This window comes from Corylus avellana, chromosome 10 (genome assembly GCF_965113065.1).
Source record: "Corylus avellana chromosome 10, dhCorAvel1.hap1.2, whole genome shotgun sequence".
Classification (NCBI taxonomy): domain Eukaryota; kingdom Viridiplantae; phylum Streptophyta; class Magnoliopsida; order Fagales; family Betulaceae; genus Corylus; species Corylus avellana.
Window position 1 is genome coordinate 8,911,305 of NC_142499.1, and position 2,676 is coordinate 8,913,980.

Here is a 2,676-nt window from a genome sequence, read left to right on the forward strand (position 1 = left end):
GTTCCCTTTTTGATCTACTATGAATAATGGTACGTATCTTTTTATCTTTTTAAAATTTTCTTAAAATTTATGTGAGTTTTAAAATTATTATTGAATTAAAATTCAAATATGATTCATCTAAAATTTAATAATAATTTTAAAAGTCACATCAACTTTAAAAAATTTTTAAAAAGATAAAAAGATGGTAAATAACATTGCTCATCTACTATTAGCTATTATTTTCTATGGCACTAAATATTTAAAAATATAAAAATTATTTTGCACAAAATCGAATTAAAACAACAATTAAAGCATTAATATATTACAACATGCAAGATTGAACATTATTTTATATTACATATGATTTCTATATTATTTATTAAAAAAAAAAAAAAAAACATGTAGATTAATTAGCGGGTGTGGCATCGACACATCTCTTCCTCAGCTTCACGGGTAACCCACCATTGATCCTCAAAGTCAACGACAACAAATGCTGTGGGCCCTTCTCCTTCTTCTCCACCACCTCAATCTCAAACCTCTCTATCACTGAAGCTACAATCGACTTCATCTGAATATACGCCATGTCTTTTCCCAGGCAAAATCTCGGCCCGCCATGGAAAACCGGAAACCGAAACGGGCTCTCCTGCCGACACACTCCGTTTTCCATCCATCTTTCCGGCAAAAACTCCCGGCAATTCTTCCCCCAGATGCTCTCCATTCTCCCCATCGCATACGTGTGATACGTCACAAGCCAACCCTTCCCCACAAACGTCCCGTCCGGCATTATATCGTCCTTCAGGCACGCTTTGCTATCCAACGGTACCGGCGGGTACAGCCTCATCGCTTCTGATATCGCCGCATGCAGATAATGCATCTCTCGGAGCTCGTCAAAACTAAATGCATCGCTCGTATTTTTCCCGTTACGGACTCGGATGTTTTCCAGCTCCGTCAATATGTTTCGCTCCGCCTCCGGTTTCGACGATAAGAGCCAAAAGAACCAGCTCAAAGCCGACGAGGTCGTGTCCCGTCCAGCAAGAATGAAGCTTATCACGATATCTCGGAGAAATTCGGGCGAGTTTTCTTCCTTTGCCATAAACCGGGACAGCAGGTCTTCTTCTTTTTCTGTCTTTTGTTTCCTTCTAGACCGTATCATCTCATCCGCGAACTCGTGGACGGTTCTGATTGCTTCTTTTAGCTTTCGCTCTGATCCAACGTTGAGAAACCTGTTATAATATAAATCAACAACATTAAATTAATTTGTCATTATAATATAATTTAATGACAAATAATTATTAATTTGTGTCCATATATATATATATATATATATATATATATTTTCTGCTTTTCATCTTATTTTACAAATTAATCATTAGATTCATGGGTTTATGCAGGAACATGATCTTCTCCAGTTCATTTAAACTAATATTAGAAAAATATTTTGTCTTTTTATTTTTTAAGAGATAAAAATACACTTTTAATATAACTAACTGAATTATTGATCTCACAAATTAAATAATTTATTTATTAAATTTGTAAGAGAATGTTAAAAAAAAGAAAAATTAGTTCATTTGAATCGGATAATATCTAATTAGTTTTAGTGAAATGGTATTTTTGTCATTTTACTTTTTAAAGAGACAAAAAGTGAATTAATACTTGAGAGATCAAAAACACACCTCCAATATAAGTAATTAGATTATAGGACTCACAAATTTAATAATTAATTTATTAAATTTCTAAGAGAATTAAAAAAAAAAAAAAGAACAAGATCATTTCTAATGCATTTTAACGGGATAATATCTAATTGGTTATAATGAAATGATATTTTTATCTTTTTACTTTTTAAGGGGACAAAAATACTCATTTACTATAACTAATTAGATATTATCTTTACTGATTAAAACAATATAAACAAATTATTAACCCCGATATTTTTGAAAATTAAATTAATTACCTTTTAAGCGTTCCCCAAATGGGGATGGCGTACATGAATCTCCCGGAGCTAAGCGTGGCGGCGTTCTCGAAAGCCCGCATGAAGTCGGCCCCAGCGGTGCCGTCACCGCCAAGACAACCCGGGTCGACGTCGAAAGCCAATTTGCAAACGTTGTCAAACGCGAAGCGCTCCAGGATGTCCTGCAAATCCAACACGCGCGCCGTCTCCGACGCTCTTTCCAAAATGGGAACCAGTCTCGCGTCGATCTCAACGGTGACGTTTTGCATGACAAAGCTCCGGAGCGACTTGGTGTTGAACTCGTGGCTGGCGGTCTTTCTTTGGACCTTCCAGAGCTCCCCGTCGGAGTTGAAGATTCCTCGGCCGAGAAAGTCTTCGAGAAGCGCTATGAACCGCTCGCCTTTGGGGTAGTTCTCGAAGTTGGTCTTCAGCATGTGCTCAACGTTGGACGGGTTGGCGGTGATGACGCCCTGGAGCTTCCCGGGACGCCGGTATACGGCGGTGTTAGTGGCGGTGTTGGTGAGAATTTCGGTTGTCCAGTCAAGGAAACGGTGCCGGTTCATCAAGAACTCCGGTAGTGTTCCGAGTAGAGGGTAGACTTTGAAGCCTTTGCCGTTGATGGGTTTCTTTGGGGAAGTGTTAAAACGGAGGTAGACATAGAGAGAAAGAAGAAAGAAGAAGAGGAAGGATTGGAAAGACAAGAGCTCCATAGCCATAGGCGACAAGAGAGACAGAGAGAGAGAGAGAGA

General features: G+C 38.2%; 1 protein-coding gene across 1 annotated transcript; it reads right to left on the reverse strand.

The window, feature by feature from the left end:
- Positions 1–273: 273 nt before the first annotated feature.
- On the reverse strand, positions 274–2,676 carry LOC132161981 (cytochrome P450 CYP94D108). Its single transcript, XM_059572214.2, has 2 exons — positions 1,931–2,676; positions 274–1,202 (listed from the first exon to the last, which is right to left on the reverse strand). Exons 1-2 carry the CDS (start codon positions 2,641–2,643, stop codon positions 386–388), a joined length of 1,530 nt encoding a protein of 509 aa, XP_059428197.2. The 5' UTR covers positions 2,644–2,676; the 3' UTR covers positions 274–385.

What these genes read in the sequence shown, in the direction of transcription:
- LOC132161981 (XM_059572214.2), bottom strand. Translation starts at nt 2,643, where the DNA reads ATGGCTATGGAGCTCTTGTCTTTCCAATCCTTCCTCTTCTTCTTTCTT. An exon ending in ATTTGGGGAACGCTTAAAAG is followed by an intron (nt 1,203 to 1,930) that starts GTAATTAATTTA and finishes ATATTATAACAG; the next exon opens with GTTTCTCAACGTTGGATCAG.